Source organism: Ruditapes philippinarum, unplaced genomic scaffold (genome assembly GCF_026571515.1).
Source record: "Ruditapes philippinarum isolate M1 unplaced genomic scaffold, ASM2657151v2 ctg448_1_1_1_1, whole genome shotgun sequence".
NCBI lineage: Eukaryota > Metazoa > Mollusca > Bivalvia > Venerida > Veneridae > Ruditapes > Ruditapes philippinarum.
The window spans coordinates 55,525-80,927 of NW_026856061.1; the positions used below are offsets into that span (position 1 = coordinate 55,525).

Genomic DNA, 25,403 nt, shown 5'->3' on the forward strand with positions numbered 1-25,403 from the left:
TTTATACCGAATATTGAAATTTTAGCACACAACTTTGAATTTAAATTTCAATTTAACATATTTATTCTATTTGAGTAAAATCTTTTTCTGGAGTTTATAAAATTTGACATATTTCGTTGAAAATAATTGTTACAGACTGCTGTGGTTGCCGACGAATTATTGCTCAACACGTCTGGAGAATTTCGCCAGTTTCGGTCTAAAATTAACTCTTTAGGTAACTATAAATGTGTCACAATAGCTGCTACATGTCACTATGATATTTACGTTGAAACTAAAACTACTGTTACACGAATTGCATTCAGTAAATTTTCAATTTCTGGAAAAATTTATATCAACATTTCTGAAAAAATTATGCCACCTCGAAGTTTTTTAAAACTGCATCTACAGGTTAGGATTTTATTATAATTGTAGAAGTTTATGTGTTAATCAGGGTATTGGCATTTAAAAAATATTGGATGTTTAATTACTGACTGTATTTTGTACATTTAATTTAATCATTTACAAATTATTACTTTGTCATTTCAATCATGTTAGAATCATGTGACAAAATTCATTTTACAAAATATAAATAAGATCTAGACGATTTGATAATTATTTCGCCCGAATGACGTTTCACCACATAATGACTTTAGTGACATTTTGATTTAGATCAGTGACAATTAGCCGCTCTTCAATATAATCATTACATAACATACTTCAAGTTATTGACATTATAAAAAATTGGATGAAATTTATTTTTATGCATATTTGCGAACAGAAATGTTCTTTTTATGTATCTTTAAGTAATTGGTCATTTTAAGTAATCATTTACCAATATTTTAACTGATAACGATCCGCCCCTGTTCACTGATGATTCGCCCCACTTTATGTCTTTAATAATCATTATGGCACCAAGTAACTTTCTTGTTATGAAATGATATACAACCATGACTCGAACTGTTAAAGCTTGTTTTGGCCAATAATTAATGTCATGAAAAATAATATTCTAAATTTACTTTTGATATTCCATAATGATACGCCTATCAACCTTTATTAAGTGTAAGTTTTTTGTTATGTATCTATGGTTTGGTAATGCTTTCAGTTTTATTAAACCCTAGAGCTGAAGAATTTCATTCTATGATAAAGTGGAAGACTTGTGAAACTTAATGTAATATTGAATATTGTTAAAGTAGGAAATCAAAATTGATATCTGCATTTACCGTGAATTATTATTTTCATACAGGATAGAAGGATGGAAGGCCACCATTACACAGATGAGAATGGTTACGGTTATAGTTATGACCCCAATCAGATGTATTATATAGACCCGAATATGCAACAGGTATGACATTTTCTTCCTTGTGGTCCGACAGTTTAATGTTGAGTCCGCTTGCGGTGAGCTTGACTTAGTCGCCACTTTTGGCATACAGTTTGGTGTAATTGTGACTCCGTCAGTCCGTATATCTTGATTTGTACGGTCTACATCTTATAAATTTTTTGCCTTGTGGTTTTTATTGTATTAACAGCTATTATATTACAATCAACTGCTTGTTTTTTGGAAGTACAAGACATGGTTTCTTTTCTGAATTAAGCTTCAAATGTTTACTTACAGAACTGATACATGTAGTTTGTTGAATATTGAAGGGCATTTCTTCTTCAACCTTTCAAGCATCTGTAACAAAGTATCATTTGGAAATAGACAAAAAGTTGTTACAAGTTTATGTCTGGAATGAATAACTGGTAGTCTGAAATTGAAACTACGATTATTTTATTTCTGGTTATAATAGGTTTTACTGTCTTCTTGATACTAACTTAACTTAGATGATATCTTACATTTTGATCTTTTAATGTGACTAAAATTAAGTTGTAAATATTTCAGGCTGATTTTTACCAACAAGGTCAACAGTATGGTACATGGCAGTGGCAGCCGCAAGGTTACCAACCTGTGCAACAAGCAATGTACGGTGGATATCCTCAACAAGGGATGAATTATAACTACTACAACCAGTATGATAATGGTTTTGTTTACAATCAGCAACAAGGTTTGGTTAATTATGATGGTCAAACAGCCTACGGTAGGCAGTCTGTGTCGTCCAGAAGTAAACATTCTTATTCACAGAATAGGTCTAAAAATAGACAAAGACCAGAAGTTCGACATAACATCTCATCATATGATACCGAAAATTCTAATAATAATGCCATGGAAGCAAATATTGTTTCACATAAGGAAACTGATTCAGATGAAGTAAGTGGAGTTAATTTGATTAATAAAGAGTCTTCAACAGAAAATTCTAATGATGCAACAGATTTTAAAGGGCAGGATAAATCTAGGAATAGAGGGGGTAGGTTTCAAGGGACTGATTCTCGGACAAAGAAGTTTGATAGTAGGCAACAAGCATTAGACAGACAGAAGGGCTATGATAGGAACCAAAGGTATGATAAAGGAGATAGAAATAATAGCAGTGTAAATGATTGGGATGTAGCAAAAGATGAAGGTAAATTGTCTGAAGATACCGAATCGGGAGCAAGGCCGAAGTCTTATAGAGATTCAAGGAATAATTTTGATAATAGGAGAGACAGATATTCTGAAAAAGATAGAAAAAATGTTCAGGAAGGCGGAAGAAATGGGTCAAAGAGTTATGGAACAGATAAGAGTCACAGTGACAGCAAAAATAATGAAAGTAATGATAAAGTTTCAAAAGATTTTGGTGAAAGTGACAGAAACGATGCAAGTTCTCCGGTGAATGATGCCAGTGGTAAATCTGATGGTAATGGGAAGGACCGGAAGAAAAAGAAAGAATACCAGGTTTATTCCTCGTCAAATAGTCCGAGAGAGTGGCAAATGAAGCCAAATCAGTCAAACAGCCCAAGAAATGCATATGATAGGTATAATTATAGAGGTCAGGACTACAATAAAAGACATAAAGAATACAATTCTCAGGCAATAGAAAGAGGTGGTGATAGGACCAAACTTACTGTAGAAGTAACTGGTGACGGAAGTGAGAATCAAGATCAAGAAACAGCGTCTAAGGATGATGATGATAGTGCTGGTGATATACAGGGAAGTAAGAATGTGAGAGATGCTCAAAGAAAATCAAAGAATAATGGACCACAGAGAGGGTCAAGGTTTAAACAGAAAGGCAAAGTGGATGAAAGTCAAAGAGGTAACTTTTCAAATTAACATTTTGTTGTAGGTGACTAGACAGGAATTTTTTTTAAATTTTTTTCTGGAAAAAATACAATCTCAGATGATCACTGATGAAATTAAGAAGAATTGTAGTCAACTGCCATAGCTGGAAGTTTTAAAAACAATGGAAACTTTTTTTTATACATTATTGAAGTTGAACTTGTACAAGTTGTAGTTAAAGTATAGAATTGAAACTTCTTTCTGATATAAATGTATACCAGTCAAATTAAGTGGATATACTAGTATACTAAACTCTGTCATTCTGAAATTGCACTGTCATTTAATCTTATCGACTGATATACACTGTTTTTTTGCATTTAATGGTTGAGGCATCAGAATTGCAGCCTCTGTTTATCCCTGCATGATTGTAAGATGTGACTAAATGGGTTCAAATAACTGAAGTCTATGCATCTCTATGCTCCAGCAGGTGAGATGGTTTTGACCCTTAGTGAACATTGCCTAGAAGTTTCTAACACACTTTAGTTTAACTTTAGTTTAACAAATGATTTGTTTTTACTATTTATAGGTACATTGATAGAACAACTAAGTAAAGGTAGCTATGAGTGTATGGTTTGTTGTGAGTCGGTGCGCGCCAGCAATGCTGTCTGGAGCTGTAGTAACTGTTACCACGTCTTTCATCTCCGTTGCATCAAGAAATGGGCGAAATCTCCGAACGCTGTTGTGTCGGGAACAGAGAAAGACGGTTGGAGATGTCCTGCATGCCAGAACTTGTCTTTCAAATTTCCTAATCAGTATAGATGCTTTTGTGGTAATTGAATATTGAATTTTATTCTTTCTTATTATTTGTGCAAATGAGTTTTATTGCATGTAAATAAGTTTACTTAAACTCTGGAGTAATTTATGTTTATTTCATGTTATGTCCTAAAATGTATTAAATGATAACATTGCATGGCAATGTAGAATGTTATAGTGTAGGGGCCTAGACCCAGGTATTGACTAGACATACTTGACTTAGATAATAAGAGTACATGCAGTATATTTGTCTGAATCAATCACTTAAAGGTTAAACTTTGCCAAAATTAACTGGCTTATTAAAATTGAACATTATTCAAACAGATTCCAATTGTGAAAAAAAAATGTGCTGTCTGATCAAATATATTGGTAAAAACAATACTCAAGAATAAAATTTGCTTAGACTGCATAAGTACAAAGTGTAATGACAAATTAATTTTATTTGTGAAACATTGATAGTTTAATTTAAAATAAGTTGTACAACAGGTAAAGTACGAGATCCAGAGGTGAGTCGTATGGACACACCGCATAGTTGTGGAGACGTGTGTCAGAAAGATAGAGGAGAAGGTTGTAAACACCCTTGTAACATGTAAGTCTGTTTTTTTTCACATCTCTTTTCTTTCTATTTACCATCTTTTTATTTTTAGATATTATTATAAGTTATTGATTACTAAAACTGCTGAATTTCTTAAATTGACTTGTCGAGGTTATATTTTTGGAATATCACGCTGAAAATCTTAAGTTGGACAGCCGACAGTTTTGAGTCTGTTAAGATTGCAGCAGGTAAAAAAATGAATATTACCAACTGTTTTCCTTTGTGTGTCATTTGTTACAGATTTATAATGAAAGTTGTCATAAATTTTGTACATCATGGCTCTTAAAGTAAAACTTTTTAATATAGTTTCTTATTCTTTTAATTGCATAATATTAAAGGCTCATTGGGAATGTCATTCAGATGGAAGGTTGTGTTTCTATTCTGGTGGGCACTCATGCCTGAAATAATGAACGGAGGCATATGAGGTCTTACTTGGAAAGCTGTAAAGACGTCATTTTATTGTCAACGTGACCTAAAACCTGATCAAAACATTAATAAATAGACTTGATATTTTTTTAAAAATTGACATGTTTTTGTTTTTCTATTTCAGACTATGTCATCCTGGTCCATGTCCAGATTGTAATGCCACTATCACAAAGTCATGTGACTGTGGGAAAACAAAGTAAGCATAATTTATTCTAAGTGTTATAATAATGCAAATAGATTTCTCAAATTTACATTTGTTGACACTCATTACATTATTGTTAAGATTCCAGGGTAAGACAAACTTTTGAATTCACTGTCTAATTATCAGGCAATTTATATAGCGTTTAAGCAATACTGCTTGTTTTTGAATGCTGAGATTTTGTTTTTGTATCTCTTTCATTATAAAAGGCACATTATGCCTCAGAAACAGATGGGTTTTTTTCCTTCTTCAGTGAGGACAAGCATCAGTTTTATAACATTCAAAGAATGATCTTAGAGCATGTTAGATGCTTATAAGCACCAAATATGAAGTTATTTGTCAAAATAAAAAAGTATAAATAATGTAGTATTTTGACATCCATACAAAATACTAAATCCCTATAACTGTACTAATTGCCAGAAAGCAGCAGAAGTTGAAGATGGTTCAGGTAATTGTCCAATGAGTAACTTTTAAAAAAATATGACATGACATTAAATTTTAAAATCTTTTGAAAAATAAAGATCAAAGCATTTCTGGCATTTTAATTTCACTACATGGCAAGTCCATAAAATAATGTTAAAATTGATAAAAAAAGAACTAAAGAACTAATATATTTTGTATATTTCAGACAATCAGCTAAATGCAGTCAGTCTACAGTTATCAAATGTGAACTAGTCTGTGAAAGAATGTTGAACTGTGGACGTCATTTCTGTCAAGCAAAGTGCCATTCAGGACCTTGTGATAAATGTGAGAAAGTCATTGTACAAGGTAAGAATGTGTCATATGTGCGAAGTTTTATAGGCCTAAAATTTCACCTCCCGCTACCTTCTCACAAAAATCACAGCTACTCAAAAAAATGTAATTGCCTAGGAAAAAAAATTTTGTTACTAAACATGACAGCAGCAAGTGTCAGTGAGAATCACATTTTTATGTCCGTCTCATGTTTTATAATTGTTAATATACAAACTGGGATATATATTGAATAAAACTGAATCTTTAAACAGATGCTAAACATTCACAATTCGTTTTGAACTCGATCTAATTTTTTTGATAGAAAAAAAGTCATTTTTGATAAAAAGATATTTTATCGGCCTACCTACCCTTCCAAAACTGGCATGGGTCGCAGGAGGGGAAACAAAGATAATTTTAACGCTTGTCTAAAGTTATCAAGAAATATACAACCATCCTGGCTGTTTTAAACATCTATTATTTTGATATTTCATGTGTCTGCTTTTATAATATAAAGGAACTCCACTGAGGTACAATACAATGTAGCCTTAAATCATAAAATTTGAAATTCTTTTATAAGTCAACAGGTGTACTTAAGATTAAAAACTATGCAATAGATAATATGTAACTAGAACTCCGCGAGTCGGATGTGTCGCCTTGTGAACACTGTAGTTTAGGGGAAATGGCCAGGAAAAAAATGAAATATGAAAAATAACAAAGGGCAATAACTAAGAAAATAATAAGTGCAGAGCAGCAGTTTCTGTACACTGCACTTCTTATCAATAAGATCTATCATTCTATGATGTTTCAAGTCCATAGCTTTCATACTTGAGGAGAAATGACCAGGACAAAAATAAAGTAAGAAAATCAACAAAGGGCAATAACTCAAAAAATAAGAAATGCAGAGTATCAGTTTCTTATGCACTGCACTTCTTTTTTAATGAGATCTATCATCCTATGAAGTTTCAAGTCCATAACTTTTATACTTTCAGAGAAATGGCCTGGACAAAAATTAAGTATGAAAATTAACAAAGGGCCATAACTCAAAAATTAAGAAATGCAGAGTACTGATTCTTGTGCACTGCACTTCTTAATAATGAGATCTATCATCCTATGAAGTTTCAAGTCCATAGCTTTTATACTTAAGGAGAAATGGTCCGGACAAAATTAAAGTATAAAAATAAACAAAGGGCAATAACTCAAAAAATAAGAAATGCAGAGTACCAGTTCTTGTGCACTGCACTTCTTCTTAATGAGACCTATCATCCTATGAAGTTTCAAGTCCATGGCTTTTATACATTAGGAGAAATGGCCCGGACAAAAATAAAGTATGAAAATTAACAAAGGGCAATAACTAAAAAATTAGGAAGTGCAGAGTACTGGTTCTTGTGCACTGCATTTCTTCTTAATGAGATCTATCAGCCTATGAAGTTTCAAGTCCATAGCTTTTGTAGTTGAAGAGAAATGGCCCGGACAAAATTAAAGTATGAAAATTAACAAAGGACAATAACTAAAAAAATAAGAACTGCAGAGTACCGGTCCTTGTGCACTCCACTTCGGGTTATTGAAAGAAGCATGCATACCAAGTTTGAAGTCAATCAGACTTATAGTGACTGAGATATGCTCCGGACAAGCTTTAGGGGACGCCGACACAGCCGCCGCCGCCGCCGACACCGCCGACAAAAGTAACCCCTATATGTCACCTTTTCAAGGCGACACAAAAATACTCTGTACTAAATTGATAATCAATTTTTATGCAGTTTTGGGCCCAGAATTTCAACGTTTTTCAGAAAATCTTTGCTAACAGTATAGAGTCTAACCAGCCTGCACATCTGTGCAGTCTGGCTAGGATCAAATGTTGATATCCTCAAAATTATATTGATGGGCAGTTCCAAAAATGACATTGGACAAGTCCATTTAAGAAATTCCTAAGGTTACACATACATACCATATATTCTGCTGGGGGGACAAAATCCCTGATTTTCGACATTGTCTCCCGCCGTGGGATGGAAATCCCCCTATAGTTGCATTGTTGGTTACTCTGACATACTTCAGTTACTTTTACTTAAAAAAACCCTACTTTTTGTCCAAATCCCCTGCTTTTTAAAGCCAAATCCCCCTATCTGGGTGGCTGGAAATATGTCATGTATGGTTATGGGTATATAATTTTATTTTACAGAGTGTTATGGGGAGCATGAAAACAGAGAGGTTGTTTGTGGGAGTGAGGAATCTTTCACTGAATCCTACAGTTGTAAATGTATTTGCTCAAAGTATGTTAACCTTCTTTAAATTTATTTTGGTTTATACAGAATTTATACAGATTGTGTAGGAAGCTATAAGCTTATAGACACACTTTTGAATCCGTTCCTGGAATCAACCAGTACTCAACAATAAGTGTAAAGTTTCTTGCTCAAAGTAACAACGGTTTGCCCCTGACGGGGTTTTGAACCCACCCGGCTAGCGATCCACAGATTACTAGTCTGGCACGTTAACCACTCTGCCTTCAGCCACAACATGTATATTAATTTTTGATTTACAATGTTCCTAAATTCCCCCAGTATTTTGTAACAATTAGCATAAATATCTGTATAAAAAGACAATAGGACAGAAATCAGTTTCTACAAAAATATAACATGGAGTGTCATCTTTTATCATTTGTCAAGGCACACATGTTTAGTAGGATAAAAAGAGCTGAGTATTCCAATTTGTTTTTGTTGACAATAATTTATTTAGACTGTTAAAGCTGTGACCTCCAGATGAGCAAAAATACTTTTAAAAAATTAGATATGAGAAAAATGTACTAAAATTTGAAGAAAAATAAAAAATTCAAGTAAATATTTACTTGTTACGTGTCATTAGTGACTAACTCAGTAGAGGCTATTTTTGCATATTTTGACCTCTTATTTGGTAAATTACGTAGATTGCAATGTGTACATTACTATTTTTGTTCACTTCTTAATATTTTACTTCTAAATACATTTTCATGAAAATTAGCATGAACCTGGAGGCATGCTGCATTAATAGGCTTTTATATGGTTGCATTTACTAACATCTCTTAAAGCTGCACGCCTCCAGATGAGCAAAAGTATTACGTTAAAATCAAACCTGAGAAAAATGTACTAAGATTTTAGGAAAGGTATAAAGATTCAAAATTCTAGTAAAAATTTACATGTTATGTGCGATTAATGACCAAATTTTTCAGTATTTATAACTATATTTCTACTGCGTTACTAACGCAGTAAGGGCTATTTTTGCATATTTTGACCTCTTTATAGTAATTTACATAGGTTGTAAGTGCCATTGATAATGTGTAAATTGCATTCTTTTGGTAACTTTACAATATTATACTGTTAAATACATTTTCAAATTTTCATGAAAATTAGCATGAATCTGGAGGTGTGCTGCTTTAAATCTTATATTTATATTGTAGGAAACTGGACTGTGGCAATCACGAATGTGAGAAACCGTGTCACATACATGCCTGTGATAGCTGCACATTGCTGCCCAAAAATACTTCACACTGCCCCTGTGGTGCTAAAAAACTTACAGACCTGAGTCCAGAGCCGAGGGTCAGCTGCCTGGACCCCGTACCAACCTGTGGTGCTGTTTGCAATAAAGTGTTAGACTGTGGTCCTGCAGGTATGATTAACTGATTTTGTGGGTAAAGAAATTGATAAAACCAGGTATTAAGGTCAGAGAAACATCTACATCATAATTATGTAAAAAGGATCATCTTTGTCAGAATTGTTTTATCATATTTTAGATGATTCAATATGTTTGAAAGCAGCTCTGTCTTCAATATAAATGCCCCCACCCCCTCTGTTCCTCCCAAAGAAGAAGAAAAAAACAACTTATAGTAAGTATCTTTCTAGGAGAATCTTTCTCTTTGATATTTATATACCTTACTTTTAGACTTAAAGAAGTTTTAACTCCAAGCTATATATGTGCCTGAAATAATCTAATAGAGGGCACCTTAAGTAATTCTGAAAGCTATATTTTTGGAGTTATGCCCCCTTTTTTAAAACTTTTTTGTCGAAAGTGGTTTATTTTAACAGACGGTCCTTAACATGAGTATGCAATGCTGTTTATTTTCAGGGAGTCCGCACAGATGTGAGAGGACATGTCATGAGGGACCATGTGGGCCGTGCAATGGAACTACCTTACTATCTTGTCAATGTCTCTTCATGGACAAGGAATTCAAGTGTTCAGAAATTGCTAAAATGACTGGTACAATTTCTTTTCATTTTATTCACTGATAATGATTTTTCGATACCTGACACAAGAAAAACGTCAAATTCGTTGAAAAGAACTTAAAAATTGATGGTTTTGAAATGCATGCAGAAATCTTATATCTTGTTCATTAATTTATAAATTTATTTAAGATCAAAGTACAGGTAGAATATTGCTATTTGATGAAGACAGTGTTAGTGTCATGTAAGCCTGAAGGAAAAAAAATGTTTTAAGAAACAATATGACCTAAACTATATTGCTGTGCAGTAAAACCAAACAAGCAAACATTTAAGAGTCAATTTAGAGGATATTGAATGAGTGGGTAGATGCCATACTGAATTCATTGACAGTAGTTGAATTAAAGTATAATTTGTGAGCCTCGGACTGAACAACTTCCATGAATTTTGTTATAAAACTATTTGATTATAATATACACTTAAGAAGAAAAGTTTACAGTAAAGAAGATCTGTTATTTTTTTTCCAATTTACAGTTTTTCCCCTTGACATCCCTACATTGTGTACAGTTTGTTTAAGACATACAACTGTGCCATTCTATTAAAAGCAGCATGCCTGCAGATTCATACTATTTTTCAAGAAAATATTGAAAACGTGTCTTAGTACATTTTTCTCAAGTTTGAATTTCTTGAAAAAATTGGCTCATCTGAGGGCATGCAGGTTTAAAAGTTGGGAAATAGGACCTGAACAAATGTATTGTCGTATAAATGTATTGTTGTATATTTTAGTTGTTTTTCCTCTTTATTTGTATAGAAAAAGATCATAAATTTCTCTGTGATAAAAGGTGCAATAGAAAGAAATCCTGCGGCAGACACAAATGTGGACAACCATGCTGTATTGTAAGTCTATAATTTGTCTGTGTTAGTCAAGAAATTTTTGTTTTTGATTTTGTAATTTTCTTTTATGACTACTTAACTCTTGCTAGTGTTGGCATGGCCGAGTGGTTAATGTGTTGGATTACTCTACGGATTGCTGGCCATGTGGTTTCAAACATTGCCAGGAGCCAGCAGCTGTTTTCATGAGAAAGAATACTTTACTCTTATTGCTTAGTACTGGTTGGTTCCAGGAATGGATTTAAAAGTGTTTCAATAAGCTTATAGTTTCCTACACAACTGAACTGAAATGAATTTGTATGAACAAAAAAAAAAAAAAAAAAAATTCAGAAAACTACTGATTCACTTTCTGTTGTAAATATTATTGAAAATATTGAAGAAAAAAAAAAACACTGTGTATTTGATTACAGAGAGAAGAGCATCCCTGTGACTTGGTATGTGGTAGAAAACTACCTTGTGGTCTGCATAAATGTACGGAACCGTGCCATAAAAACAACTGTCCTCCATGTCTAATGGCTGGTAAGTTTACACTGGTATTTATCTGGAAAGAAAAAATGAATTTTGACCAATAAATTCATGTGTAAGATATTTTTTGCAGCAAATTCTGTTTTTGTAATATTCTTTGATATCATCTTGCAAACATTTGAGGCGCTGTCCGACATAAATACAACATTAGGGCTGGCAAAATCTGATTTTTTTCCTGAAGATATTTCTTTACTTGTTTGTATGATATTTATAAAGTAAATTCTGGAAAAGCAAGTCACTTGTCAGTACGGGCTGTGAGACAACCTGGGCAATACAGACAATTTATTTTGCAGCCCCTGAACATGAATAACACATTTTGAGAAGAATTTGTAAGAAATTGGCTCAGTATTATCAGCAAGGGATTAAATATTTTAATTTATAGCATGAACATGTGATCTTACTACGGTGTTACTCTAAATTGGACATGGCTGATTTAAAAGTGAGAAATAATTGTACTTTGAAATGAAAGGTTTATGGTCCTGTAGCACATTCATATTAAGTCCTTAAAATTTTGCTACTGTAAATAAATCAGTAAACTCAACCTTTAGATCATCTTTATTTGAGGAGTCAGTGTTAGCATAAAAAATTAAATTTGTCACTTGATGCAGTGTAAATTTGAAGTATTTGTGTAATGTTTTTATGCCACAATTTTTTTTTTTACTATGATTTCGAAACTACAAAATGTTAATATAAGTGATATCAATAAAAAAGACTTTGAAACTGAGTTGGAACCGGCACAGAATCATATCACTGCTTATACATGATGACTTACCTAGCTGTATGATTTTGGCTTAGGTTTGTTGCTATCAGTGCAATAACTCTTATTTAAGTTTTTTAGCTCACCTGTTACAAAGTGACAGGGTGAGCTTATGTGATCGCTTTTCATCCGGCGTCCGTCCGTAAACTTTTACTTTAAATGACATCTCCTCATAAACCACTAAGCCAATTTCATCCAAACTTCACAGGAATGTTCCTTTGGTGGCCACCTTTAAAAATTGTTCAAAGAATTTAATTCCATGCAGAACTCTGGTTGCCATGGCAACCGAAAGAAAAAACTTTAAATATCTTCTTTTAAACAACTGTAAGAGCTAAAGCTTAGATATTTGGCATGAAACATCTTCTAGTGAGTGTTTACCAAATTTGTTCAAATAAAAGCCCTGGGGTCAAAACTGGCCCCGCCCCAGGGGGTCATTGATTTTCCCTATATGCATATAGTAAAAACTTAAAAAATCTTCTTTTAAAGAACCCAAAGAGCTAGAGCTTAGATATTTGGCGTAAAACATCTTCTAATGAGTGTCTACCAAGTTTGTTCAAATAAAAGCCCTGGAGTCAAAATTGGCCCCGCCCCAGGGGGTCATTGATTTTCCCTATATGCATATAGTAAAAACTTAAAAAATCTTCTTTTAAAGAACTCAAAGAGCTAGAGCTAAGATATTTAGCATGAAACATGTTCTAATGGGTGTCTACCAAGTATGTTCAAATAAGAGCCCTGGGGTCAAAATTGGCCGCGCCCTGGGGGTCATTGATTTTCCTTATATGTGTATAGCAAAAACTTAAAAATCTTCTTTGAAAAAACCCATATAGCTAGAGATAAGATATTAAGCATGAAACATCTAATAGTAAGTGTCTATAAAGTTTGTTCAAATAAAAGCCCTGTGGTCAAAACTGGCCCCGCCCCAGGGGTTTCATTTATTAACTATACATGTATGTGCATTGTAAAAACTTAAAAAATGTTCTTTCAAGGAACCCAATGAGCTAGAGCTTAGATGTTTAGCATGAAACATCTTTTTATGGGTGTCTACCAAGTTTGTTCAAATAAAAGCCCTTGGGTTATAATGGCCTGCCGGGGGGAGTGGGGGGGCTATATACAGGTGAGCGACTTCAGGGCCATCATGGCCCTCTTGTTTAATAGGTAGTTGTGTCAGTGTTGATCCATTGTTTTAGAGAAAGTTAGAATTTTATCATATGCTTTGTTACAGGATTTGATGAGTTGACCTGTCACTGTGGGGCCGAGGTGTTATACCCGCCTATCCCCTGTGGTACCAACCCTCCAGAGTGTTTTAAACCATGTACCAGACAACACAGCTGTGACCATACAGGTATGTAAAAGTAAACTGTGTATATGACCACAAAGGCACGCCCTCTGTTAATTGTGTACCAAACAGAACAGGCTTTTGACGGTAATGACCAACAATATTCAATCTTCTTGATAAAGCTTGAACGAGGATATTTTGCTTGGACTTCATCTCCTCAACAACTGACTGGAATTCAGCATTTCTTTATCATAGAAAGTGTTACTACCAAGAGCAGCATGTTCTTGTTTATTGATTTTTTGCAGGGTTGAACCCCTTATTGACATTTCATTTGTCATTTGAATCCCGACAGAGATTCTTTCATGTGAGGAATCTATCCAGCTAGCTTACGGAACATTGGTGGTTCTACTCAGGTGCCCGTTCATGCCTGAAATAATGCAAGGAGGGGCACCTGAGGTCTTCCGCCATATGACCTATACTGTGTCGGTGTGACGTAAAACCCAATCAAAGAAACAAACAAACAAACATTTGTCATTTGACTACTTATTTATTGATGATTTTATTCATGATTCCCTTATATCTTAAAAGCTTGGACAAAATTAATGTTTGAAAAAATTATTTCAATTTTTAATTATTTTTAATTTTTCATTTGCAAGTAAGATTCACAAATAATATAAATGGATATAATTATGTCCAAGTTCTTAACATCACAATATAGTAATTTCTTTTATATGTCCTATATGATGAGGTTTTATAATTATATATACATATGTTATTTTCAGTGCGACATAATTGCCATAGTGAGGAGAAATGTCCTCCTTGTACAGAACTTACTAAAAAAATGTGCATGGGGAATCATGTCGTAAGTATTTAGGATTAGAGTTATCATGACTTTTTTGCCCCAGTATCAAATCAATAGATTGGGAGGGAGTTGCTCTATAATCAGTGTAGAACTTCATTCTTTTAGCTAGACCATTTATACTTAGACACGTCAAACATATTCAAAAGCTTTATTTAGAATTGCTTAAGTAGTTACCTCGACATACAAAATGACTTTTATATGAAATAACCTTCACTTCAACTGTCCCTCTTTTATATATACATGTATATAGTGCAGGTGTTTTTTTTGGGGGGAGGGGGGAATTGGAGGTAATTTATTTTTTTCAAAAAACTGAACTGAACTTATTTTTTGTTGGATTTGGTGAAAGAAATCTAAACCATTTTAAGAAGTGTCAACATGGCCATTATCGAGGCTTTGAAAAAAAAAAGCTTAACAAAGCTTTGTTAGGTATATAATAAATTGATGCTACAAAAATTGATTTTTTTGTTTGAAATGCTTTTTTATTTTTCTATTTTCAGACTAGAGCTAACATACCATGTCATCTGACAGATATATCTTGTGGTATGAAGTGTAGTAAACCTCTACCATGTGGTGAACATTCCTGTATCAGAACTTGTCATAAGGTAATCTTACATATTGAAGGACTTATATCGAGTTAGAATTATTATATATTACAGAATGGTTTTCTCATTTGATTTTCTAGTTAATAATGTATTTAGATTCTACAGATTTATTTTAGATTGATTGTGTTGGAAGCTTAAAGCCTATTGAAACACTATCGAATCTGTTCCTGGAACTTATTAGTACTTAGCAATGAGTGTTAAGTTTCTTGCTCAAGGAAACAATGGCTTGTCCCTGAAGGGTTTGAACCCAAGCGGCTAGCAATCCTAAGATTACTAGTCTGATAGGGTAACCTTTCTGCCACGCCGCCACAATGTAATAATGTATTTGACAGCTCTTACAAACATTTTGTAGTGCAAAGCATCTGTTAAGTTGAATATAAATGTCATTCAAATTTTGTACCTGAAAGTATACACTGTTTCCTTCAGCTAGTGCATCTGAAAAGTGGCAATACAAAGCTAAACATTGTTGATATGTTGTAATACCCATGATTGCATATCAGACAAGATTATGTAATGTTTACACCAGTGCTAGAAAAACCTGTCTGACATCCCCCAATGTAAAACAAGTCGCGTGCTTTGAATAACATCATTCTCGTATGCCTTTTATAAATGAATTGGTTCTTTGAATGAGGTTATTGTGCCGTTATGAATGAAGTTGTAAATTCATATGTTACTATAGGAAGAAAGTGCAAATTGAAAATGATACTTATTTTCCGGCATTTCTTTTAGTAATATCATTTATTTGTAATATGCAAGGAAAAGAATCAAACATCGTCACAGACAGTATGAGTAATATCTAGCAAAGCCTTGTTAGCACAGTAAACAGTTACCCTTGAGCTAGATATTTCAGTCTGTACCAGCAGCCAATGTAATAGCCTTATAATCTCACATATAAATATTACGGCTTCACAGGTTTATTATATGCTACTAGTATTTAAATGCATTGCTTGTCAATTACTTTGAACTATTAACTAGGATTAAAAAATAAATAGTGTAATATATATTTCTAGGGTCCGTGTTTAGAAGAAGATCAGGTTTGTCAACAGCCTTGTCAGAAGAAACGTGACCTATGTGATCATATTTGTGGTGCTATGTGTCATGGAGATACGCCATGTCCTAAAACTGCATGCAAGGCTAAGGTGTGTATGTCATTAGTTCAAAAAGTTTTAGTTTATGCTTACTTATTTTAGATCAATTGTGTGGGAAGCTTTAAGCTTATCAAAACACTCTTGAATCCGTTCCTGGAATCAACCAGTACTAAGCTATGAGCGTAAAGTTTCTTTCTCACGGAAACAATGGCTTGCCTCTGAAGGGGTTTGAACTCATGCAGCCAGCAATCTTTTGATCACAAATGTTTTCTTTGATTACAATTTGATTATGTAAAATTTTTTTACTCCGATTTATTTATGTTTTGGTTTTTAAAATGATTAAAGTATACATATTGGGTGCATGTTTTGGTGTATAAAATATATACTCAAAGTTAATTAACTGAAAATTTATTTATTGCAGTAGACCCTTTAAAATATTGCAATAAATGTAAGTGTACACAAACATTTGTGGAAAAATAATGTTTTAATTAAAAAAATCAACAGATATTATGACATTGCTATTGTATATAGTGAAAGGATATTAGTTTGCTTTATATATTGACATGAAATTACTGTAATTATAAAGAGTAAATATTATATATAATATGATATATATATTCAGGTGATATTGAAGTGTGTATGTGGACATAAGGAGAGCGAGACGCTGTGTTCTACAGGCGGAATCTCTCCAGACTCTGACTATCAAAAGTAAGATATATCAATACTTTATGTCCCTGGTGACCTATACGTGTAACAAACTTGCTGATTGGTAAAAAAAATCTTGAAAAATATGAGATCCCTCAGAAGCAACGAGAAACGACATTTATTTCATGCTTTCCAGTGTTTATTGTAATATATCAGATGATTATATTCTGATTAACCACTAGTGAAATTTATAAAATATGAGTTTCACTGTAGCAAGACTATATCTGAATGCCGATGGAAAGAAAATCATAACTAAATGGAATAACAGGCAGAAATAAATGCCGTCATGCGTAAATTTTGCTTCTTTAGGAAAAGAAAGTTGATGTCATCATACATCATATAAAAAATGTAATAAAATTAGAGAAATTTAACAGTCCTATATTTCAAAATTGATGATGTGATGTCATGATATGATTCCAAAGGATAATGCGTGACGTTACGCGGCAAAATCAGTAAAGCCTCGGTCTCACTTACTCCCTGCAGAGCCCAGGACCATCCCGGTAAGTTACCGGGATGATCCGGGATGAAATTATTGTTGCGGTCACACTTACCCAGGCAGCACTACGGTAGTTCCCTACTAACCACCCAGGATGCGCTCCGGATCATCCAGGCAGAGCCCAGGTGAAGCTACGGTTCATGCTGGTGCTTCCCCGGTCGTTCCCGGTAGAATCCCGGTGGATTGAAAATGCCCGAAAATGATAACATTGATTCGTAATTTTTATTTAATATAATATCTATTGTTCCAGAATAGTAATTCATGATGATTTTGTGAAAAATCCTTATGCCATACTGGGTAGAAGGGAAATGGGAAGGCTTTAAATACAAACAAGTGCAATCATCGCAAATTGTCGTTATTCTTTTAATTGATCCAGGCTTTGCCGGGGCTCTACCGGGATCAACCGTAGCTCTACCTTTATCCTCAGGGGCTCTGCCTGTAGTTACCGGGGCTCTACCAGCATATATCGGGACTCTACCGTTGCTCTACCCGCTATATCATACCCCGGATCATCCCCAGTTTGTGTCGGCAGAGCTACGGTGCTTTCCCGGTATAACCCCGGTCGTTCCTGGCAGAGCTAAGGATGAAGCCGGCAAAGCTATACCTTCCCGGATCATCCCGGACCACCCCGGTGATATTAAATATTTTATTCCATCCGGGGTCGAATGCCGGATGTTCCAGGATCATCCCAGATCATCCAGGACGTTGCCGGCAGAGTTACGGATGTACCCCGGTCGTTCCCGGATCACCCCGGACATCTACCGGGGCTCTGCCGGGATGTAAGTGAGACTGTAGCGTTACAAATACAGTTAATAAGCATGAAATAAAAAGAATATTTATTTGATTTACATATAAGATTGAAATATATTTCATTCGTGAACACCAGCTTTTATATTTTCACTCGTGGCTATGCCACTCATGAAAAGTGGTGTTCACTCAGTGAAAATATATTTCAATCTTACATGCAAAGCAAACAAATATTCTCTATATATTGTATGAAATCTGCAGACTCAGTTTGTGGTTACCTATATGTGTAATAAAGTTCCTTTGTTACTAATTTGGTAAAAAAATATCCCTCAGAAGCAACGAAAACAACAATATTTATGAATATGAAATTGCAGACTCGGTTTGATTGAGTCTATTTATAAGAGATAATGTGAGAGCTGAACATTATCAGGTTGTTCAACTTAAATCGCTTATTCCTGAATGTTGTGAGTTTGAATTCGGCCGGGTGTTTTGAAATAAGGTAATCAGAAAAGTTGTTCATTTAATGGAAACCACTTGTGTTTGAAATATTGTTTGGAGATGCAAGTGAGGTGTGCCACACGTGTCTTTCTTTTGAATATGAGTAGGGATTTTAAAGCAGCATGCCTTCGGATTCATACGAATTTGCATTAGCATTTCAAAAATGTTTTAAAAAGGAAATATTGTGATGTGAACAAAGACAATAATTTACACATTGCAAACAGCACTTACAATTTACTTAAGTTAACAAGTGAAGGTCAAAATATGCAAAGATACTGTGCAAACACTTGGCTATACTTCTTTACAAAAGGTTGATTAAAGTTGTCGGAACTTCTCAGAATAATATCATTTGATGTTGATTATTATGATATTTCATGTTTCAGATTGGCTATGCAAAGTTTAAAAGATTCCATTCAGGGCATTATGGGTGCTTCTTCATCTGTTAACATCAGCAAACTTAATCAAATAAAACAAGGACAGGCTCGTGTGTATGTATATATTTATTCCTTTTTAAAGACCCATTATTCCCCAGTAATACTTTTATTTTTATTTCTCGATAGCTTACTATGTTGGTGACCTGTTATAGTTTCCATAAAGTTACTCATTGGCCAATTACCTGAACCGTCTTTTGCTTCTGCTGCCTTTTGACAATTAATACATTTATAGTGATTTTAGTATTTTGTATGGAAGCCAAAATACTTCTTTGTTTATCTTTACAATTTGCTACTTTTATGACAAAAAATCTCATTTAGTGCTACTTTCTTCAGCTGTTTAGCAGACATGCTCTTTATCATGGGTTTGAGCCCTACTCCGGGGCATGATAATATTTCCTCATTTTACACCATCTCTGGCTAGTTCCAGACAGTAGGGCTCAAAAGTGATTAATATAAGTTGCAAGAACTTGTTACGCAGTCAAGCTAAAATAAATACGTTTAAACTAAGATCAATAAACTTCAGAACATTACTCAGTGAATCAAGCATACATTGTAAATTTTTATTGTGTCATATTCTAAAGGCTGGAATGTAATGAAGAATGTGCTGTAATAGAGAGGAACAGACGTATTGCTCTCGCTCTAGAAATACAGAATCCTGACCTCAGTAGCAAACTGGGCAGTCCATCTTATACTGATTTCCTAAAGGAACAAGCAAAGTAAGTAAAAATTGTATTACACTTTATATAAAAACATATTACATAAATTTGCAATGGAACATAATAATCATTAGTCAACTTTTAATTGTGAGTTATCACTTGATAGATTATTAGAATAAAGTTTTGTAGAGTATACTGGTTTTTCTGTATGATTGAAATATTTCTATTCACCAAGTCTGGAACTATTTTAACAAGTTTGGAAATTAATAAAATAAACAATATTCTATACTGTTTTCTCAGTTTTAAAACAAATTTACAATTTATTCCATCCTCCTTGTGGCTGAAGAGTTGCATCAGAATTCCTATCAATGTGTATCCCTTCATGATCATAAGAGGTGACGAAATTGGGTTCATATTACTCAATGCTTTGCAACTCTTTTTCTCCAGCAGGTGAGGTGATTTTGACAAACTTCTAACAAGACATACATTATAATGTATTGTAGAAAAGATCCAGTGTTTGTAGCCGGTATTGAGAAAGCCTTCGCTGATCTTGTTCAGTCTGCGAAACAATCCAAGCAGCCCTCAAGGAGTCACGCATTCCCGAGTATGAATATGAACCAGAGAAAACTTGTGCATGAGTTGGCGGAATTTTACGGCTGTCAGACACAGAGTTATGATTATGAACCAAAGAAAAATGTAGTGGCTACAGCTCCAAGGTAACAATATTTTAGTGTTTTTCATTTATTTCTCTGTCAATATTTATGTTGTTTTGATAAACAATAAGTTTAAAGGGTAAGTTTGGTATTTTGTAAGTATAAGAACGTAGTATAAATTCATATCATTCTGGATCAAAACCACTATATGCTTTAACAAAATAAGTAAATATAGTAATTGTGGCATGGCTGTGTGGTAAATGCAATAGACTAGTAATCTAATGACTGCTATCGGCCTTGGTTCAAACCCCGTCGTCAGGAGCAAGTTGTTGTTTCCTTGAGCAAAAAACTTTACACTCGTTGCTTAGTACTAATAGCTCCAGGAACAGATTCGAAAGTGTGTCTGTAAGCTTTTAGCTTCCTAGACAATCAAACTATAATAAAAATTCTATATTAACCAAAATATTGAAACTTTGCTTATTTATATAGAAATCACTGAAGTGAAATTGTAATGTTTGTTCTAGGGATAAGTGTTGGTTGCCGTCGGTAACACTGACTGCCCTTGTACAGAGGGAGCTTCACCCTCGAGCCCCACCACCAATACCTCATCTCTTTAAAGAAGACACTCTCAGGTAAACAGTGCTTTTATTAGTTATTTGTATTATTAATATTTGAATAGTTATGAAAATTTTATGACCGGTTATATGGTGCAGTATAAATGATTTTAAGCTCATATAACCTGAACTGCCAGATGAGGGTTATATAACAAACAACTGTTTAGACACAGCCATATAACCAGTCAAAAGTTTTGATATAACTAACAGATATTACTCATAATGGCTTTCTATGGTAATGAAAGGAAATGATTTCAGTTTGTAGCAGTTGTGTATATAGCTTTATTTCATGTCATGATTACTCAATAAAAGTTGATATTATAGACAGTATCAAAATAATACATGTACAATAACATAAAGCTGGTACCTAGCTCCGATGGGAAATGGTTTGAAGATCCTGTGTGTTGTAATTAAGGATGTAGCAACATTTGAAGATCCTGTATGTTTTAATTCAGGTTGTTACCACACTTAAGCGAAATTTTATATATGTATACAATTATTCTTCTAAAACAAATTTCCAAACATCCAAGAATACGTTAAATATATACTGCAAATGTTTATATGCATTATAAGTAATCATTAAATATATGCATTCAATTCTTATTGAAAACTTTGGCTTAGAATTTATATAAAATAAATTTCTAATTACCTCCCTTTATTTACATAAAATGTAAATTTGGTAATATCTTTACAAATAATGCTTTTTGGAACTTGCAATATTGATAATTCTTTATTTCAGCATCATATTAATGATATAAAACCATAAAAAAATTTGAGTTACAGGGTCTTTAAATTAACTTTTGGTTAATTTTAGTTTACTTCTATAATTATCTTTTACAACTTTTAAGGTTCTTTACGACCATCATCCCATTAATGTAAAAGTTTACCCTCCCCCCACCCATTTTCTTGACTCTTTTAAGTTATTGCTTTGAAACTTGCATTTATCAGGAGACAGGCCCAAATTTATAGAATGAACTGACCTAATATTTGAATATTTTAAAAGGGGTATCTGTGGCTGAGTGGTCAAGGTTGTTGACTTCAAACCACTTGCCCCTTACTGCTGTGGGTACGAATCCCATCAGGGACTATGGATTCTTTCATGTGAGGAAGCTATCCAGCTACCTTACAAACAGTCTGTGACTTTACTCATATGCAAGTTTATTCCTGAAATAATTAACAGTGGGGCTTATGCGTTTTTTTTTCTCCACCAGTAAAGCTGGAAAGTGGCCATATGACGGTGACACCTGTTATGCATTGGTGCGATGTAAAACGGAATCCCTCCTGAAAAAATTTAAATAATTTAAAGAAGTTGATTATTTAATTATCCAGGATGACAAACCTAGCAACAAAACAATCAACATCGGTTCTCGGAGGTGAACCATCATCGTCCTCCAGCACTCCCGAGGGCTGGCAGGTGATAGGAAAGAAGACGAAAAAGACGAGCTCGAACTCCGCTTCCACATCAAAATCAGCTATCTCAACAATAGACAAGTTTGAATCCGACTTGGAGGACATTTGCTCTACAGGGACTATTAATTACGACTCTCTCAGCAAGGAGAGTAAACAGGCTTTGAAATCTGAACCGGTGGTCGATTACTTCGATTTCACTGTTAATTAATTAACACAGTTTTATGTGTTGACCGTTTGTATGCAGACAATTATGTCTGGTACAGGGATAATTGATGCGGTAATATGTTTATGGTTTCTATAGAAAGAAAAGTTGTTGTAGCTTTAATTAAATCTTGAAATAGATGTGGGAATAAGGCTGTAATTGTACAGGGAATTACTGTACGAACTAGGGGATTTTCATGAAGCTGAGGGTTACTGCCAGTGTAAATAAGATGAAGAACAATGATTATTAGAGCTGTCATCAATGGAAACAATATCGATGTATCGCTGATATATTTTCTGTCGATCAATAACCAATACACATTTAAATATATCGGTAATTATGATTAATTATTAAAATGTCTATAAATTATGAAAATTCACTCAAACATATACAAAAGCAGGTGGCCATGTCTAACACTAAGCTGTTGTTACATATTTGACACATTTCAAAGCTGTGATGATAACAAAATGGTCAGAAAAAATCATGCAATGGTTATCTGTAAACAGGACACAACATATGTGTATGAACAGAACATGTGTTTTACTAAAATCATTTAAACATGTATGAAAGTGAAATATACAGAAGAAATCAGGTTAAGGGATAATAAAGTTATGATGAAGTTTTTTGAAATTTTTAGAAAAGCTTTAACATATAATGGATGCAATATTGGGTTGTTTTTTAATCAGAATATTTTGTTGATCATTGTTTTGAAAATTCATAGTAATAGTATTATAAACAGTCTTGTTTGAAGGTTATTTAAATAGCAGTATATGTGTAATGTATGTCTTTAAGTAATGCATAATGTTTATTTAATTATAAGTTATAGTATCAGATATCACAGGTTTTGAATAGTTGCAAAAGTCAATTAGTCAAGTGTTTTTTAGCTTTAGTTTGCCATTCATTTAATTTCTATCTTACTCCCAGAAAAAGAAAAAAATCCTATGCTACAAGGTGGTTTGGTAAGGCAAAATAATAATAATAATCATTTTCTATTTGTATATAAGGGAGATAAATTTTTCCAGTTTAAGTAAAGAATAATTATAAAAATGGTAATTATTTATTTTTGACACAACAAAGGAACAGTAATGTAAATTTTTGTGAAATATATTGATTCAGTTTAAAAGTAGTAAAAGTTTCTGGGGTTAAATATTATAATGTTAATGGAATTAAAAAATTATGTTTAAAATTTAATGATTTATTTGTATTGATTTATACATGCACGTATTTATATTAACTTATTTCAAGTTGGTACTTTGTTTGTAAACATTTTGTATATTATGCAGAAGTGATTTGTTTGACATGCTGTCAAATTGTGTTAAGTTGTTAACACAGAATTTAGCAAGCTGTGTTTTCATATATAACTTAACTTAGAACATCCTCAGGATGGACATGTAGGAAGTGGTAAACAATCACTTCTTTGTGTGTACTTTGGCTGCCAATTGAACATACTGATGTACTTGCTATGTATATTCACCAACAGAAACATATTTTTTTCCGTCACCTACAAAAATGTATGTAGGCCACATGCTCTAGAATACTGTTTCTAATTAAAAAAAAAATTAACTGAAAAATACAAAAATTGAGCTCAATTTTCAGATAGAAACTGGTTCTTTTATAAAGATGATGTTAGGCACCATTTTCTTTCTTCTTCTTTTTTAACCAACCCAATACATCAGTTGCACTATTTCCAGAATGAAAGTGGTTCTTTCATGAGCATAGCATAATAAGGCACCATTATGTGAGACTTTGATTTTTAAAAACCTCTTCTGAAACACTTTGAAGTGGTTCTGTTAACAGTAGCAGGAAATTGAGCCTGCAACCCTATATGCATATATTTGTAGTCAAAAGTGTTCCCTAAGACACTAGACCAGTGTGCCGAGTCTCAGCTGACAGTATGGTTCCCAGCATCATATCTACAGCTAGTAGGATGCTCTCCCTTTGCAGTTTTGTCTGTTAACTTACCTGCATGCCTCCAGATGAGCCAAAATATTTCAAGAAAATCAAACTTAAGAAAAATGTACTAAGATCTAAAGAAAAGTAAAAAAGTAAAAAGATTCACAATTCAAGTAATAATTTAAATGTTATGTGCGGTTAATGACTGATTTTGAAGTATTTATCACCATAGTTCTACTGTGTGACTATTGCAGTAACTGTAAGGTCTGTTTTTGCATATTTTGACCTTTTTATGGTAATTTCAGTGGATTATAAGTGATGTTTGCAGTGAGTAGATTGCTGGCCATGTTCCCCTTCCCAATATCTTACATTTAAATACATTTTCAAAATACTTATGAAAATTTACATGATAGCTTTAAATACCTATAGCACCAAATTTTCTCCACATTTTGTTATAATATTCATAGGTCGGCCCTTGAATTAGAATTATAATCATTTAGAAGTTGTTATTTCAAGACGAAGCCCAATTATGGTTAAAATGCACAGGAAGGTTTACTTTCATGTCGTAAAAATAGTGTATATGTTTTTTTTGTTGTAAATTTGATATAGGATGGGGTTGTTTTTTGTCTTTTTGCAATGTTTCATTTATGGGATAGTTTCTTTTTGTTATTTTTCTGCATGTTTCTTTCTGATTTGATAGTATCTATTTCTTACCTCGTTTAAAGTTATTATTTTTGAAATTGTGGGTAAAATTTTAAGAGATGTTTTTTTGTTTTCTTTTTTTTGTAAAATTTAATCTGTGATTTGTGTAATCAAAATAAATAAGTCACCATTTGTTTGCAGATTTAATGTTGCTGACTTGTCCGATCCAGGTGTTGTAGGCTCTTATTTCCTTATTTAACATATCAAACCTATTTCAATATTAAATTGCCGAAGTTGTGTCTGCAAGGTTTAGTTGCATATGAATAAATAGGATCATTTCAGGTAGGCTTGATTTTTACATTGTCACAATTTAGTTACAGATACAGTTGTTCACCAA

The 25,403-nt window shown here is 33.4% G+C and overlaps 1 protein-coding gene across 2 annotated transcripts; it reads left to right on the forward strand.

The window, feature by feature from the left end:
• The first annotated feature begins 115 nt into the window (after positions 1-115).
• On the forward strand, positions 116-25,199 carry LOC132745291 (transcriptional repressor NF-X1-like). 2 transcript variants are annotated; one of them, XM_060734173.1, is made up of 22 exons: positions 116-214; positions 1,223-1,321; positions 1,859-3,143; positions 3,693-3,935; positions 4,406-4,508; positions 5,065-5,136; positions 5,768-5,907; positions 8,048-8,138; positions 9,299-9,507; positions 9,964-10,095; positions 10,867-10,952; positions 11,357-11,465; positions 13,451-13,570; positions 14,287-14,366; positions 14,864-14,968; positions 15,979-16,107; positions 16,679-16,764; positions 18,886-18,990; positions 19,518-19,652; positions 20,096-20,308; positions 20,770-20,877; positions 22,189-25,199. In XM_060734173.1, the coding sequence occupies exons 2-22, from the start codon at positions 1,232-1,234 to the stop codon at positions 22,475-22,477; spliced, it is 3,930 nt and encodes a 1,309-aa protein (XP_060590156.1). In that variant the 5' UTR covers positions 116-214; positions 1,223-1,231; the 3' UTR covers positions 22,478-25,199. The 2 variants fall into 2 exon arrangements, with proteins under 2 accessions (XP_060590156.1, XP_060590155.1); XM_060734172.1 differs by lacking the exon at positions 116-214 and adding an exon at positions 240-387.
• Positions 25,200-25,403: the final 204 nt, after the last annotated feature.